The sequence below is a fragment of the Nicotiana tabacum genome, chromosome 5 (genome assembly GCF_000715075.1).
Source record: "Nicotiana tabacum cultivar K326 chromosome 5, ASM71507v2, whole genome shotgun sequence".
NCBI classification, from domain to species: Eukaryota; Viridiplantae; Streptophyta; class Magnoliopsida; order Solanales; family Solanaceae; genus Nicotiana; species Nicotiana tabacum.
Genome location: NC_134084.1, coordinates 131,860,306 through 131,876,020, shown reverse-complemented (window position 1 = coordinate 131,876,020; position 15,715 = coordinate 131,860,306). Strand labels below are relative to the sequence as shown.

Here is a 15,715-nt window from a genome sequence, read left to right as displayed (position 1 = left end):
ACCGTCGTTTTGTGGAGGAGTTTTCATCGATTGTAGCCCCTATGACCAGACTGACCTAGAAGGGTGCTCCGTTCTAGTGGACGGAAGAGTGTGAGGTGAGCTTTCTGAAGCTCAAGACAGCTTTGACTACAACCCCAGTTTTGATATTGCCTACAGGTTTGGGGTCTTATACTGTCTATTGTGATGCCTTGAGGATTGGACTTAGAGTGGTATTGATGCAGGGCGGTAGGGTGATTGCCTATGCATCCAGACAGTTGAAGGTATACGAGAAGAATTACCCTATCTATGACCTTGAGTTAGCTGCCATTGTTCACGCCTTGAAGATCTGGCGTCATTTTTTGTACGGTGTGCCTTGTGAGATTTAAATTGATCATCGGAGCTTGCAGCATCTGTTCAAGTAGAAGGATCTTAATTTTCTCTAGAGGAGATAACTAGAGCTACTGAAGGACTATGATATCACTATTTTGTATCACCCGGGCAAGGTCAATGTGGTGGACGATGCCTTGAGTCGCCGGGTAGGGAGTTTGGCTTATTTACCAGCATCAGAGAGGCTTATGACGATGGATGTTCAGGCCTTAGCCAGCCAGTTTGTGAGATTAGATCTTTCGGAGCCCAACCTGGTTCTAGCTTGCGTGGTTTCTCGGTCTTCCTTATTTGATCGTATCAGGGAGCGTCAGTATGATGACCCTCATTTACTTGTCCTCAAGGACAAGGTTCAGCATGGTGATGCCAGAGATGTGACTATTGCTGATGACGGGGTATTGGGGATGTAAGGTGGGATCTGTGTACCTAATGTTGATGGGTTTCAGGAGTTGATTCTAGAGGAGGCCCATAGTTTGCGGTATTCTATTCATACGGGTGCTGCGAAGATGTATCAGGATTTGAGACAACACTATTGGTGGAGGCGGATGAAGAAAGATATAGTTGGATTTGTAGCTCGATGCCTCAATTGTCAGCAGGTGAAGTATGAGCATCAGAGACTGGGTGGGTTGCTTCAGCAGATAGAGATTCCGGAGTGGAAGTGGGAGCGGATCACCATAGACTTTGTAGTTGGGCTCCCACGGACTTTGGGGAAGTTCGATGCCATTTGGGTGATTGTGGATCGATTGACCAAGTCCGCGCATTTCACTCCTGTGTGTACTATCTATTCTTCGGAGCGTTTGGCGGAGATTTATATTCGGGAGATTGTTCGTCTGCATGGTATTCCAGTTTCCATCATTTCAAATAGAGGTACTTAGTTCACATCAAGGTTCTGGAGGGCCGTTCAGCATGAGTTGGGTACTCGGGTGGAGTTGAGTACAACATTTCACCCTCAGATGGACGGACAGTCTGAGCGCACTATTTAGATTCCTGAGGATATGCTCCGTGCGTGTGTGATTGAGTTTGGAGGGTCTTGGGACAATTCTTGCCATTGGCGGAGTTTGCATACAACAACAATTATCAATCCTGCATTCAGATGGCACTGTATGAGGCTTTATATGGTAGGCGGTGTAGATTCCCGGTGGGTTGGTTTAAGCCGGGTGAGGCTAGATTATTGGGCACAAACTTGGTTCAGGATGCTTTGGAGAAGGTTAAGGTGATTCAGGATAGACTCCGTATAGCCTAGTCTAGATAGAAGAGTTACGCGGACCGAAAGGTTAGTGATGTTTCCTATATGGTTGGAGAGCGAGTTCTACTTCGGGTATCGCCTATAAAGGGCATTATGAGATTCGGGAAGAAAGGGGAAGTTGAGTCTGAGGTTTATTGGTCCTTTTGAGATATAGCGGCGTGTTGGGAAGGTTGCTTATGAGCTTGCCTTACCTCCCAGCTTGGCAGGAGTTCATCCGGTATTTCATGTTTCGATGCTCCGGAGGTATCACGGCGATCCGTCACATATGTTGGATTTCAGTTCAGTTCAGTTGGACAAGGATCTATCTTATGTTGAGGAGCCAGTGTCGGTATTGGACAGGAAGGTTAGAAAGCTGAGGTCAAAGAATATTACATCAGTGAAGGTTCAGTGGCGGGGTCAGTCGGTCGAGGAGGCGACCTGGGAGACCGAGCAGGATATGCGCAGCCGTTACCCTCATATTTTCACTACTTCAGGTATGTCTCTATGATCGTTCGAGGACAAACGAATGTTTAAGTGTGGTAGAATATGACGACCCGACCGGTTGTTTTAAGAATTTATGCCCCGATCCCTTATTCGGAGAGTTTTGGGACACTTAGTCCCTGAATGAGAGCTTAAGTTTTGAAAATTTGACCGTAGTCGGAACAGTGTGAAGACGGCCTCGGAATGGAATTCTGGTGGTTCCGTTAGCTCCGTTGGGTGATTTTGGGTTTAGGAGTGTGTTCGAATTTTGTTTTGGAGGTCCGTAGCTAATTTAGGCTTGAAATGCCAAAAGTTGAATTTTTGAAGTTTCCGATTCGATAGTGAGATTTTTATCCGAGGGTCGGAATGGAATTCCGAAAGTTGGAGTAGCTCTGTAGTGTTAAATGTGATGTGTGTGCAAATTTAGGTCATTCGGACGGGGTTTGATAGACTTTTTGATCGAAAGCATATTTTGAGAGTTTTTGAAGTTCTTAGACTTGAATCTGGTGCTAAATTGGTGTTTTGACGTTGTTTTGAGCATTCCGAAGGTTGGAATAAGTTTGAATTATGTTATGGGACATGTTGGTAGATTTGGTTGAGGTCCCGAGGGCCTCGGGTATATTTCCGATGCTCAAACAGGAACTTTTGGTTTTTGGGAGATTGCCGGTTTTATGGTATTTTAGCAGCAGTGATTTGTTCATTGCGATCGCGTGAGTCCATCCGTGATCACGTAGAGTAAGTTGAGGCCAGGCGATTTTTGTGAATCGCGAAGGTAGGAGTGCGATCACATAGGGTGAGCAGTGTTGGTCACTGCGTTCGCATAGAGACCTTTGCGTTCGCGTAAAAGGACTTGGAGTGGCAGTGGGGTGATAGAATTGCTTTATGCGATCGCATAGAGCTGGTCGCAATCGCATTGTTTTGAGGAAATTGTCTTATCCGATCGCATAGGGTTAAATCTGGGCAGTATTTAAATAGCCCATTTGCGACCCTTATTCATTTGTCTACCATTTTTTAACGGGATTGAAGATTTTGAGGAAACCAAAGGGGAATCACTTGGAGGTAACATTTTTGACTTCATAACTCATTTTTATGTGATTAAAGGTCTAATTAGTGCTGAAAAATTAGGGAAAATCAATGCAAAATGGGTAATTAGGGCTTGAGATTAATAGACCTTAAAATGGGTATTTGAGGGGCCAATTGAACTTCGATTTCAGTGTTTTTGATATGTATAGACTCGTGAGAGTACAAGGATTCCAAAAATGTAAATTTTAGCGATTCCGAGACGTGGGCCAGAGGGGCATTTTTGTCATCTTACCTAATTTCGCGTATTAGCTTAGAATTTATTTGTAGAATTAGTTACTTGAAGTGTTATTTACATTATGTAATTGAATTGAATAGATTTGGGCCATTTGGAGTTGAGTACTCGTGGCAAAAACGTGGTTTCAGGTTGATTTTGAGCCGGTTCGACATAAGTGGCTTGCCTAACCTTGTGTGGAGGACATTCCCCTTAGGATTAGTATGGTGATAGTTGAAATGCCTTGTACGTGAGGTAACGAGTGCGCACTTGTGCTAATTGTTGAAAATTCTATTTTCACTAAAGTAGCTTTAATTGTGTTTTTCCTTTCCTGCCTACATTACTTGAAATTTAAGCCTGTTGTTAGCATAGAGAAGCATGTTTAATTGACTTAACTACTTTATTTGCTTAAACTGCCTTAATTGTATTATGTGAAGCATGCTAGGTTAGAATTACCCGTTTTACCTTAGTATAAAGTTGAGCTTAATTGAGTATTCTTTGTGTGATTGCCTGTGTACTCTACTTTGGGACTACGGGATGGCATCCCGAGAGATCCCCAACACGCATATTGAGGATACCAAGAGATCCTCGGGATACCAAGAGATCCCTAGCATATATTGAGGATACTAAGAAATCCTCGAGATACCAAGAGATCCCTAGCATATATTGAGGATACCGAGAGATCCTTAGGATACCAAGAGATCCCTGGCATATATTGAGGGTACTAAGAGGTCCTCGGGATACTGAGAGATCCGCGGTTATTATCTTGTAAAGAGTGATATTCCTTGTATTGTTTTGCCTCTGTTTCAGTTGTTGTTATCCTTGTTATCCTGTATTTAATTCTTATTATTATCTTTCAACTGTACTGCTTTATCTTATGCTGTCATACCTTATTTTTTATTTAATCTCAGTATGGTCCTAACCTTCCTCGTCATTACCTGACCGAGGTTAGGCTTGACACTTACTGAGTACCGTTGTGGTGTACTCATGCCCTTTCTGTACATATTTTTCATGTGCAGATCCAGGTACCTCTACTCAGACTTATCACGCTTAAGACGAGGCGCTTGTAGAGACTCTGAGGTATATCTGCCGCGTCCGCAGATTGAAGAGTCCCTTTCTACTCTCCCTTTTAAGTATTAGCCCTTCTGTATTTTCTTTCCTTTGTTAGATATTCTGGAATTAGATACTTGTAGACATTCAAAGGCTTGTGATCATGAGATTCTGGGTTTTGGGAAATGTATTTAGTTTTCGAGAGTTGATATTGTGTATGCCGAGCGGCATTTTTAAACACTGTTTTATTTTACTACTACAACAACAACAACAACGACGACCCAGTATAATCCCACAAGTGGGGTCTGGGGAGGGTAATATGTACACAAACCTTACCCCTACCCCGAAGGGTAGAGAGGCTGTTTCTAGGAGACCCTCGGCTCAAAAAAGCAACAGGAGACGATATATTAGTACCATAAAAATGCATAATAAAATAACAGCAATATAGGAGATATGAAATACAGAATACGAAATACGAAATAGATGGCTGGTATAGTAAAAACTAGCAGGTAAAGCCCTGCATCAATAGACGACCAATGACATTCTTAGTCTAACTCCTAACTGGCTAGTCTCACTCTATTGTGCTGTAGAAATATTCACAACTTTCCCCTAACCTACAACCTTAATGCTCGACCTCCATAATTCCCTGTCAAGGGCCATGTCCTCAGTAATCCTAAGTCGCGCCATGTCCTGTCTGATCACCACTTGAGAAAGAATTCTCTCCCTCTCTCTAGAATTGTTCTCTCTCTAGTATATTATTATAAGTTTTTAACTTGTAATATCTATTTTTCAGTTTCAATAACAATCAAGTTTATATTTATTTTATCCTTGCTCAAGTTTACATTTATATTACTCTGCATTATGATTGGTTAAGTCACCTAATTTAATTTATCGCATTTTATTTATACCGGAATCGAAACCCCTAAAGATTAGGGAATAAATAAATAAATATAAGGACATGAAGCAGTTAGAGTGCAGATAAATAAATTAGGCTGCAGAGCCGACCATATAAATAAAATGCCATAAAGTAAATTAGGTGGCTTATCCAACCATAATAAAGAGTAACATAAATATAAACTTGAGCAATAGTTGAAATAAATATAAACTTGATAGTTATTGAAACTGAAAATTTGATATTACAGGTTAAAATCTTATAATAATATATTAGAGGAAGAGCTCCAACCAACTTTAGAGAGAGCGAGAGAATTCTTTCTCAAGTGGTAGTGTAATGTAGTATGTTTTACTTTTACAAGTGATAGAGGAGGCTATTTATAGCCAAAAACTAAAAATTACTTAGTATTTTTTATGTTATTCATGATGTCATTAGGAGTAAGTGCTAACTGATGTCATGGATGATGTCATCTGTAATGTTATTGTATTGTCATGCTGATTTATTTTCTGATTAATTTCTAAGAACATTAAATCAGGGTCTTCTTCTTCTGATGATGATGATTTTTCATATGTAAATGCTTGATTTTGTTGATATAGAATTTATGTCTCGAAGGAATCAAGAATTTTCTCCATCTACTGAATAAAATCAAGTCTGCTGCTAGAACCGATAAGTTGTGAAGCTGTAATTGATTTTTGTTGTAAAAATAAAATTTGCACAACATCTGTTATAGCTAGATACCGTGGATGAGACAAAAACTACTTGTCTACTGCTGACACATAGGCTTCGGATGAATCCCACATTTTACACCACTTGCAGTGGCCTTGGAGGGCTAACCATGGTAGTCCTTTATGTCCTTCTGGCTTGTGAATGAGTATATCCACGGGATATGAAATCGGTGGGAAATTGGAGAAGTATGAGTATTTGTTGTTCACTAGAAAACCTATGGCAAGAACAAAATGCGAGTAATATATATATATATTAAGGTACGCGCTTTGCGCGTGTTTTTCATGTCAATGAGTAAATAGTTTTTTTAAAAAAATCAAACAAGTATTGAATAATGTATTTGAATTATAAAATAAAAATAAATTATATATTAAGTGTTGTAACCTCTGAGGATTTTTTTTACTCGTCTAGAATATATTTTACAATTGTTGAGTAACTTTTACTCATTTAAAATATATTTCAATTTATATTGTGTATGATTTTTTAAGGTTGAAATAATTAGTGACTTTTAATTGATTTTAAAGCTCTAATATTAAAAATATTAACTTTAAAGATATTATACTAAAAATAGACTGCACTTTAATGGCATAAGTATATTTTTCAAGAAATTTTATTGTATACGGTAGAAATCGAGACTACCCGTTTTCGTGGGCTCGAAGATTATGTTAAGAGCGAGATCGAAATAGATCAGGAGTGGGCCCGATGGGAGGCTTCGAAGGTCAAAGTGTCTGATGAATATCGAGGCCGAACGTGACCGGCCTCGAGATAATGCAGTTGTAGTTTTGTAACAGAAAGAGTAAGATTCACGCCACATCTCCAAGATCATGGCGTAAATTCCGAGATAAATTTGTACGAGTTAATACGAATCCGTACTAGACGGTTAGACATCTGTCCCAATAAGATTCCTTACTGTAAATAGAAATGTACCTTATTTAGGGTTCCCCTACTATATAAAGGGGACCTAAATCATTTGTAAAGATCATCTAATCATTGGAAAAAAAATATACTCTCTACTTCACGCTCTTTGTTCATCAAAATTATCCTTTAGCTTTATTATTCTTGCTTTATTGTTCTTGACCAATCTCGAGGTCACTTGGGCTTGAGGTCGAGACTGACACATTTGCTGGTCTGGTCTTACTTATTCCTTTCATCTATACTTCAGATTTCTTGATTATTAATTAGTATTAAACTAAACTACGTATCTTTAAACCCACAAATCAAATTTAATTGTTACTCGTATTTTCGCGGTAAACATTTATATACATGTTAGACATTGTGTCCCAACATTTATATACTTTTGGAAAAATTGTTAAGAATAATACAACGAAAAATTGAAACCTTCGAGTCACAATGTCAACATTTTATACGTGCCTAAATATTAGGATCTCTTACCTAGTTTAATAAGGAAAGATTTAATAACAAAAATTTTATTTTATTTTAAAGTTTTAAATATTAGGAAAGTAATACAAATTACAATTATATCCAATATGAAATATATTTTTAAGGGGTAAAAAATGCGAATGACATTTCGCAAAGAGGCTTCGTGCTTTTAATATAGTACTAGTCACTATGTACGTGCTTCGCACGTAATAATAGAATACGCGCAATAATTAACGCATATGTGAGATATGTGAATATACTTGTTACCACATTTTTGCTACTGTTCTTCATATATAACTAATTGTTTTTCAATTATGTCCGTCCTTGTAAGAATTAACTTGAAAGATAAAAGGGTATAATAAGTCTTGTAATTATAGGTTAGATAAATAGAATATGAGCAAATGCTAGAGAGTTACTTTATAAAGTTTAAACCTATTTTAATTATATTTCTGTTACAGTTTTGGAAATGTCTCCTTCTATAAAAGTTTCTTTCGAAAATTGAAATTGCTCATTCTTTTTTCTAACTGTTCTTGCGAATGCTTCTTTTAGTTTTGGTTCCACCAAAGCTTTTCCACCCGACTTCTGTTGGATAATTATAATTCTGCTAACTAATAAGAGGGACTTAGTACACACCTGGACGACATATTGTCTTTTTGTTTAATATTATTTTTTCCGGGGGCTTCATTTGGATTATATCGACCACTTTGGGAAAACTTTACTTTGCCTTTTGTTTCTCACTCTTTTTGTTCTTATCGGTACCAGACATACACGTTTTTGAGAAACTTGGCAGATGCAAGTTCTCAGTATCAATAGGTTAACACCCTTATTGCAAACTCAGTATCACCGATATAAGAAAAGCTCCACCGTCTGCCCATTTTTTTTGTTTTCCTGTCAGGTTTCTCTGAAGAACACAACCTTTGCTAATCAGAGGTTATAGTGTTTGCTACTTTTAGAAGCTTATTTCGAATTTCCGATTTATTTCAAGGTAATTATTTTATAGGATTATTTTGTTTCATCAATGGTATTTTGTATGCTATTTTGATTTTCCCCGCCGTTACCAAATCGGTAAAAAGGTTTCAATGGTTTTATTTTGCTAATTACATTTGCCCTTTAGTAAGAAGAGAGTCTTCCTGATCTTATCTTTGTACTTTCGTGATTTTTCCCTTTTGATCGTTGTTGCTTGTGAGTTTTCTTCTTCTCATCTTGTGTTCCTCTTTGATGGCATGCTAGGGCTTTGTTACACAGAAAGTTCAATTAGTCTATCGACTTTGCTCTTTAGGTGTTTGAGGCAATTCTTGAATGAATTAAGCCTTTTTCTACATTTCTACTATTGTTTTGGTTTAATCTTTCAACTGTGAAATGGTTGGGAAAACATATGACGAAATATTAAACTCTGCCTTTGCTTTCAATTAGAGAGTATGAATTGAACTAAACCATCTATTCCTTGTGTCTTTTTCTCAAAAAGATGAGAAATTTCAATACTAAGTTTGCGATAACCTCTTTAATTGTTTGTTTTTCTCACTTGGTCTTCATGAGCGAGACTTTGAAACTTAAAGTAACATCTGCATGTAGAGTTACCACCTCATTTTCGATGAAATTATGTATAAATAGAGCCATTTATTTTTCCTTCACATTGATAAGCTGGTGAGTGTATAAACGTGGCCAGATGTTCTAAAGTTCTTGCTATTTCACTTATGTAGAAAAGGATGTTTAAAACGAGGAGAAGAAGATTCTATTTTAGCAGTAGAAGCTACTAAATACGTATTTGGTTCTGGTAGTATCTTAATTTCTTGATATAAGACATAAAAAGGGAAAAACTAATTTCTCATGATACATTCTTCCTGCTTTCCTATAGATTACATGCATATACTTATTTTATGTAGTGAGATCCTTTCTTACTTTCAGTTTTCTTCACAACATTTACGAATAAGAAGTGCTTAGACATATAAACGCAAAGTCTTAAGTTGGATTCTTTTCTGAATTAAAGAAAAAATTATAGATATAAAATTTGCTAGCTGGACTCAATATTTAAAGGGCACAACATTAACCATAATTCTATAGCTATAGCTTCTATTGAACGATCTTTTTATCACCACAGCCAATTTCTTTCTTTTGATAAGTAATGTTACAGCCATAAATACTCGGAAAAAGTTTTAAAAAATTAAAGCTCTAAACTTACCAAATTAAGCTGAAATCTAACAAACAGGTTGTAAACAAACAAAAAAATAAAAATAAAATCTAACAAACAAGTTATAATGGTTACGTTGTTGTACTTCACTCTTTTTCACAGTACTAAGTACCAAAGAATCTTTAATACATAGCTCAAGTTATAGAAGGTCATATAGTTCTGAAGAGAAGTTTAGATGAAATAGAAAACATCAATCGACAAGAATTTGAACTCATATTGTAACTTGTATGTGAGCTTCTTATAAGACCAACTGAAGGATCAATTATGTATTATTTAATGACACATTTTAATTTGCCTACCCAGCTCTGAACGAAAAAGAGCTAGCAAGATTCCAAAAGGATATCCTGATTTGAGAGCCAAATATTCATTGGAAGTAAGTAGTGTGCTGCTGTCCTTGCTCTTCCCGTTCTTATCTGTACACTTTGGTGAATTTTTTTGTTTGGATCATTGCTTTCTTGTAAGCTTTCTTCTCATCTTCTGTTTTACTGATGCATCTTTTATGGCATGCTAATGCTCTGCGCACAGAAAGTTTAATATGTCGGTAGCTTTTGTTCTTTATGTGCTTGAGAAAATTCTTGAGTGAATCAGTCTTCTCATTGACGGTAATTTTAATTCTGGATAAGCGGTGGGCGGTGACACATTTTTATGCTATTCCATATGGTCCTTTTGAATATTCCATGAAAACATTAGGCTGAAAATATCTACAGATAAAAAAGAAGTTGAAATTGCATAGCTGATGGATTCCAAAGAACCAAACAACTGCTTTTACGCAGAAAAAAGAAAGGCTGCAATGCAACTCAGAATACGCAAAGCCTGAAGTTATTATTCCCGGGACCTTACCTCAACGTAGTACATTCAAATTTGCATTATATCAATGATAAAGTTAGTTGCCTCTGTTATATAGTTGCGATAGTTTCTGTTTCATAATCTGTAGTCATTAATCAGGACAGTGGGAAGTTGGATCCTAAAATCTGCGAGGAACACTTGGAACATGCCAAAAATAATTTTCCAGTATGTAAATGTCGATTTGATGTGTTGGATGTTGGCCTTTTCAATTACTGTAAGGTACCGTGATAGCGCTAATTTTATTTAACTTTTTGTTAGTGCTCCTGCCGTGAATTGGAAAACCAGCTAAGATCATTTTTGTACTTGTCGCTCATTCTTTTCCATAAGCTTAAAATACAAAAGGATGCACAAGATTTTAACATTCTATAATCAGAAGCAACAAGAAGTTAGTTGTTGCTGAAAATAGAGGTCTACATAACCCTTCTCCTTTAGTTTTCAATTCTATATGGAACGCTCAATAAGGAAAGCAAAGAACAGACAAGTTCAATTACCCTGCATTTCTGGCATTCAAAGGCCAAAAAATGATGAGGATATTGCAAAATGCTTCAGTAAGTCCTATCATATTTGACCAAGGTTGAAACATTATTACCAAGCTGAAACCGCGTCTTTATTTAAAATTCAATTTTTTTAAAGTATTCAGAATGAACTGAAGTTACGTAGCAATTGGTAGATGACATGCTAAGCTAAACTATTGTAAGCTGTGGAAAAGAAGAATATAATTAGGTATTATCTCTTTGAATAGGTTGAATATAATTAGCTTCTTAATAATTTTATAAAACAGGATCCAATTATTCGGAGCAGCTTGCTATTAACATACACAACAGGCTACGTAGCATTGCAGGTATTCTATATGTTTCAAATAATTGTTATTGTGGCCAACAGCTATTAGATGGTCCAAGGACTGTTAGATCTTGTTTTATGATGCAAATAATATACATGTGCAGGAAATCAATTACAAGAAGTAAAAAAGACTGCTGGAGTGGTTCATGGTGTATAAGGAAATAAATCAATTAGCATACAATCGGCAAATCTAGAAAGGTCTCGCAAATCTGGGCGGAATCTAATCAACAAATCAATCAGCAATAACAACGATTAGCTGAGTTGGAAAGAATTAAATAAGCCTTGAGTAAAGGCACAAATCAAGGGCAGAATCACAGAAGATTGAAGGATACGAGGAAATTTGGTACGCGACCGCATTTGGAAGAACCAACAATCAAGGAGCAATCTTCATTTGTATCTCTGCTGAAGGAAAGCAATTACGAGAAGCAACAACTCATTCCTTATTCTTGGAAAGAATCAATTCTTTCCAGAGATCAAATCTCTTGGGTTGTCAAGCCTCTACCATCCATCAAAGTATTTATACCTCGTTGTAAACCCTAGTGTTTATACTTTGATCAAACCAAAATTACTCTCTTTATTCTACTGCAAACAAGCATTGTAGTTCACTAGGATCTGCTGTGTAACAAGCCAGGGAAAGAAAGAGAGCATAACACTGGTGAGACATTGTATCAAAAACGAGTGCTAGAGAAACCGAGTGAAATTCACTATAACTGTACTCGGAAGAAACTCATTTACTAAAGAGAACTCCCTTGCAACCCAAGGGGACTGAACTAGGATTCACATTGAATCCGAACCAGTATAAAAATTCTGGTGTCTTTAATTCCTGCAACTACTTTCTGCAGTTTACTTCCTATTATTATATCTGTCAATTTATCATATCTAGTCGACTACTCAAGTAATAAGTCAACTAATAAGCAATTATTTTTAAAAGAGTTATAATTCACCCCCTCTTGTACTTTCAATTGGTATCATAGCCAGGTTCACATTTTACTTTTGCTTAACAGCTTGTGAGAAAAGATCATGGCAAATCAGGTTATCATAGGAGCTCTTTTTCAGGAAAGAACTTCACAAGTTAGACCACCATACTTCAATGGACAACATTTCTCTCACTGGAAAGTACGAATGGAAATCTTTGCTAAAGCTTACGATGTCAAAGTCTGGAGAGTCATCAAAAAGGGAAACTATCCCCTACCGGCTAGCACTCCACCACTTGTTGATCCTGATGATATAGATTCATACTCAAAAGAGCAACTGGAAGTGGTACAAGTGAATAACAAGGCAAGAAACCTGCTTCATAATGCTATAAGTGGTGAAGAATACGAGAAAATATCGAGTTGTGACACAGCCAAAGAGATGTGGGACAAACATGAGGTCACCTATGAGGAAACCAACAAAGTAAAGGAAACACACATCAACATGCTAGTTCATGATTATGAACTATTCTCAATGAAAAAAGGAGAATTCATTGAAGAGATGTTTGCCAGGTTTAGCAAAATATTTAACAACTTAAAGGCATTTGGCAAACCCTACACCAGTGGTGATCAAGTAAGAAAAATTCTCAGAAGTCTGCCAATCACTTGGCAGACCAAAGTAGTCACACTGGAATCTCAAAACCTAAACAAATTATCCTATGATGAACTACAAGGAGAACTCATTGCTTTTGAAAGAACGCATCTGAAAAAGACAAATCAAGAAGAGAAAAAGAAAATAGTTGCGTTCAAAACCTCTACTGAAATGGTTGAAAATGAAATTGATGATCTTGAAGCTCTACAAGAAGAGATTGCTATGATGTCTAGAAATATGGATGGACTGATGAGAAGATACAGAAACACAAAGAAAGGAAGATACCCACCAAGACGATCCAGACAATACAACGAACAGGACAAGAACGATGGAAAATGCTACGAATGTGAAAAAATTGGGCATATTCAAGCTGAATGCCCAGAATTGAAAAGGAAGATCTCTAGAGGCTTCAACAAGAACAAATCTTTCGGAAGCTGGAGCGATGAGGATGACTCTGGCCATGAAGAAATAGCAAATCTTTGCTTCATGACAATTCTGGAAAATGAAATAAACAAAACTTCAGGATGCTGGACAAATGAAGACGATTCAGATGATGAGAATGAGAATTGTTTCATGGCACGAGGTGAAACTAGTGAGGTACGATCTTATGACTGTGAAAGATGTAATGAATTACAGGATATTCTTGATTCAACCTTGAAAGAGTCTCAAAAAATGATGAATGAGCTTAAAAGACATACTAGGGAGGTTAAAGACTGGAAACTCAAACATGAAGTATGTGAAATTAAAAAGGAAGTACTTTAGGAAGAGTTTGAGGGTTTGCAAATGCAGCTCAACAGCTTGCGCAAATCCACCAGTCATAGTTCTGTTAGGTCAAACCAGACGACTTACAAGTCAACTGGAAAGGAACCAACCAAAACTAAGTCAACCAGTCGGTCAGACCGGGTGACTTACAAGTCAACTAGGAAAGAATCAGCTAGAACTAAGTCAGCTAGTTCAAACACTTATGAAAGACCTATAAGCAGGTCTGAAGCTACATGTCATTACTGTAATAAAAATGGGCATAAATATTCCTTTTGTTATTTTCGTAAATCAAATGTATCAGGATGGGTTTGGAAACCAAAAAATTCTAAACCTAGTACTACTAACCCTCCAGGACCCAGGCAAACTTGGGTACCTAAAAGAAAGTAATCATCTTGTCTTGCAGGAACACCACAGAGTAAGCCGCAAAGGAAAATGGTATCTACATAGTGCGTGTTCCAGTCATATGACAGGAGACAAAAACCTGTTCAAAAAAGTTACAAAAATCGATGGAGGAAGTGTTAAATTTGGAGACGATTCAAGGGGCAAAATAGTCGGTACTGGAACAATTCCCTTCAATAACAATTGTGACATTACTGAAGTTTATCTCGTCGATGGACTAAACTACAATCTCTTGAGCATAAGTCAACTCTGCGACTCTGGATATGAGGTAAAGTTTAAGAAAACAGGTTGTGCTATTGAAGACGAATCAGGTAAGATAATTCTTCCTGGAAAAAGGTATGGAAATGTTTATATACTTGATGGTTTTGAAAAGATAGATGGCCATATTTGCTTATCTTCTATGTCTGATGATCCATGGTTATGGCATAGGAGACTAAGTCATGCTAGCATGCATTTGATTGAAAATTTGTCCAAACATGATTTAGTTGTTGGTTTGCCTAAATTGAATTTTTCTAGAACTCATATTTGTGATGCATGTCAAATGGGTAAACATACCAGAAATTAATAAAGATATAGTATCTACTTCAAAACCTTTGCAATTACTTCATATGGACTTATTTCCTACTAGAACTGCTAGTATAGGAGGAAAGAGGTATGAATTTGTTATTGTTGATGATTTTTCACGTTTCACTTGGGTAATCTTCTTGTCTCATAAGGATAGAGCTTTAAGAAATTTTGAAGTTTTCTGTAAAAGGGTTGAAAGAGAAAGGGGACATCTGATCTCAAAAATTCAGAGTGACCATGGAGGAGAATTTGAAAGCAAAGCTTTTGAAGACTTCTGTAACGATCAAGGATACACTCATAATTTCTCTGAACCACGCTCACCACAACAAAATGGGGTTGTGGAAAGAAAGAACAAAACTCTCCAAGATATGGCAAGAACCATGCTACTAGAACATTCATTGCCAAACCACTTCTGGGCAGAAGGTGTAAGTACTGCTTGTCACATCCTCAACCGTTGCCTCATAAGGCCAATTCTGAAGAAGACACCATATGAACTTTGGAAAGGTAAACATCCGAATATCAGTTACTTCCATCACTTTGGAAGCACATGTTTCATTCACAATAACGGTAAGGATAATCTTGGAAAGTTTGATCCAAGAATTGACGAAGGTATTTTTCTTGGTTATTCATTAAATAGCAGATCTTTTAGAGTCTATAATAAACGTACTTTATGTGTAGAAGAATCTGTACATGTTATATTCGATGAAAATAATCCCTTGGTCGAGAAAGGAACTACTGCAGGTGATGAAGATCAAACTCAAGAAGCTCAGGATAAAGGAAAATCACAAGAGTCGACTAATACATCTAGGGTGATCGAGTCAACCGGTGAAAATAGCAGAAATATTTCAGATCCACAAATCGAGTCGACTACAAATGCAATTCGACCAAATGAATAGAGAAGCGAACCCAATATCCTCAGAAATTTATTATAGGAGATCCAAACGAAGGAATGAAAACCAGGCTGCTCTCAAGAAGAAAGCAAACATTGCATTGATTTCTCAAATTGAGCCAAAAAAGATAGAGGAAGCACTAAAAGATTCAAGCTGGGTGCAAGCCATGCAAGAGGAATTAGATCAGTTCAGCAAGAATCAAGTGTGGAAACTAATACCCAAACTTGATAATGTGTCTGTAATCGGAACAAAGTGA

At 37.0% G+C, this 15,715-nt stretch overlaps 1 protein-coding gene and 1 long non-coding RNA gene across 2 annotated transcripts; both read left to right on the top strand.

Annotated features, from left to right (window-relative positions):
- The first annotated feature begins 8,076 nt into the window (after positions 1-8,076).
- Positions 8,077-12,102, top strand: LOC107821923 (uncharacterized). Its single transcript, XR_012709773.1, has 3 exons — positions 8,077-8,392; positions 9,899-11,282; positions 11,386-12,102. It is a non-coding gene; the product is annotated as an uncharacterized LOC107821923 (long non-coding RNA).
- A 199-nt stretch (positions 12,103-12,301) lies between these two features.
- LOC142180977 (uncharacterized) lies at positions 12,302-15,715 on the top strand. Its single transcript, XM_075253085.1, has 5 exons — positions 12,302-13,576; positions 14,010-14,316; positions 14,522-15,178; positions 15,248-15,378; positions 15,530-15,715. The coding sequence occupies exons 1-5, from the start codon at positions 12,302-12,304 to the stop codon at positions 15,713-15,715; spliced, it is 2,556 nt and encodes an 851-aa protein (XP_075109186.1).

Coding starts and splice junctions, on each gene's coding strand:
- LOC142180977 (XM_075253085.1), top strand. CDS start 12,302: ATGGCAAATCAGGTTATCATAGGAGCTCTTTTTCAGGAAAGAACTTCA. Junction 14,317..14,521: donor TGCTATTGAAGACGAATCAG/GTAAGATAATTC, acceptor GAATTTTTCTAG/AACTCATATTTGTGATGCAT. Junction 15,179..15,247: donor TGATCCAAGAATTGACGAAG/GTATTTTTCTTG, acceptor CTTTATGTGTAG/AAGAATCTGTACATGTTATA.